At 52.8% G+C, this 1,801-nt stretch overlaps 1 protein-coding gene across 1 annotated transcript in view; it reads right to left on the minus strand.

Annotated features, from left to right (window-relative positions):
• Positions 1-465: 465 nt before the first annotated feature.
• MRPS26 (mitochondrial ribosomal protein S26) overlaps positions 466-1,801 on the minus strand; it is a 1,852-nt gene continuing 516 nt past the window's right edge. Inside the window, 2 exon segments of the mRNA XM_077766884.1 lie at positions 466-984; positions 1,730-1,801. The exon segment at positions 1,730-1,801 is cut by the window's right edge and continues 52 nt beyond it. Coding sequence (XP_077623010.1) covers positions 850-984; positions 1,730-1,801 — 207 coding nt within the window. The 3' untranslated portion in view covers positions 466-849.

Raw genomic sequence — 1,801 nt, forward strand, 5'->3', positions numbered from 1 at the left:
ACCTGTAGAGTTTGGTCCAAGTGCTTGGTCCAAGTGCTTGATAAGCCACACGGACCTTGTAAAGGTCAACCAGACCTCCTCAGCCAGTACCAAGCTGGTGCATGGTCCAAGGAAGCTGGCAGTGCCAGGGCACATGTGGGCCACTGAAGTCATGGGTAGAAAGCAAGCCATGGAAGAAATGGGGTCTCCTTGTCTTCTGTGTCTTGAGCACACCAGACCCTGGCCAGCACATCTCAGGGTCAAGCAGAAGCAGGGCTCTGGCTAGTGGTCAGCTTGTTTCTCAGGTACGGGGTGAGTGATCCCTGATAATCTGGTTGAGTCCTAACGCTCTAGATCAGGAGTTGGCAAATTTCTTCCGTAAAAACCCATGTGAAAAATATTTGAGACTTTGCAAGTCAAATGTCTCTGTTGCAACCACTCATTTCTGCCACTGCAGAGTCAAAGTAGTCAATGAACGAGTGTAGCTTTGATCCAATAAAATTTATTTACAAAAATAGGCAGTAGGCCAAGTTGGGCCCAAGGACCATAATTTCCCAACCACTGTCCTCGATGACACTAGTAGACATCGTGGCTGCCTGAAGGGACTATGACCCATGCTGCTCCTCTGCGAGATGGAAACCTCTACGGTCTGGTGCTCTGCAGAGCTGTACATGTGTGCAGAACAGGACACTGTGTACGGGACTTTCTGACCAAGTGGTGGATGCAGAGGCCAGAATGTGAGGGCCACGCCAGAACGGGCTAAACTTCGTTCTTCATAAGAAACACCAACTGGTTTATTCCAGATCAGGCCCAACCCTCCTACCCCCGTACACACATGGTCCCTGGGTGGGCACGGTCCTGCCTGGGCCCTTAAGAGCCCTTGTGCTGTGGCCTGACCACCAGGCCCTCTCTGGTGATGGCCCAGTTGTAGCTCTTCGGGGAGTCCAATGCTTCTTCCACCCGTGCCTCCAGGTTCTCCCGGGTGATGAAATTTTTTGCCTCCTCCTATTGGGAGAGAGAAGGCTGGCTGAATGGAAGTCTCCAGCACATGCCTGCTACTTGCTGGCCTTCTGCCCACTGAGGGAGAAGCTCCAGCTCTCTTTGGATGGATCCTTGGAGCCCAGGTCCTCTGTGAGTGCCCTGCAGCCCTTCCAGGGGAAGAATCTCAGGCAGCCTTACCATATTCCTCTTTCTTAATCATCCACTCGACATCTCAGCCAGAACTCCAAGCGCACCAGTTTTGACAATGGCGGGTTCTGCCAGGTGGAATCAGTTCCTCACTGTTGCCTCAATGTCCTTCTTAATTTCTCAACTTTGTCCTTCTCCTTCTATTACTTTAATTTAGACCTCCTCTACTCTTGCTGGATCGCTCCTAACTGGTCTCTCTGTTTTTCAAGTTTCACACCTTATATCTTAGCCTAGAACATAACTTCAACGACTTTCTCACCCGGAAGGCAAAATACGAATTCCTTGTGGAAGCCGGGTCCCTCCCAGATGCGCGCTTACCTACCACCACCTAGGTACTTGAACACTTTCCAACGTTAAGTCTCACTTTTGGATCTCTGCGCTGCAAGGCGCTCTCCTCGCACTCCTTCTCTCCCAAATCCTCACCTACTAACTCTCAAGACTCCAGGCTGCTCGCCCTCTCAGTTCATGGAGCCAGTGCCCCACTTCGCAGCGCCCAGGGCTCCCAGTGCCGCCCAGGCGGAGTTCCCGGCCTCCAGCCCCGGCCCCTAGAGACTCGGCCCACCTGTAGCTGCAACACTTCCTGCTCCTTGAGCTGGATCCAGGCTTGCGTCTCTCGGGCCTGCCGGACCTTCTC

This window comes from Crocuta crocuta, unplaced genomic scaffold (genome assembly GCF_008692635.1).
Source record: "Crocuta crocuta isolate KB4526 unplaced genomic scaffold, BGI_CrCroc_1.0 scaffold15, whole genome shotgun sequence".
Taxonomy (NCBI): Eukaryota; Metazoa; Chordata; class Mammalia; order Carnivora; family Hyaenidae; genus Crocuta; species Crocuta crocuta.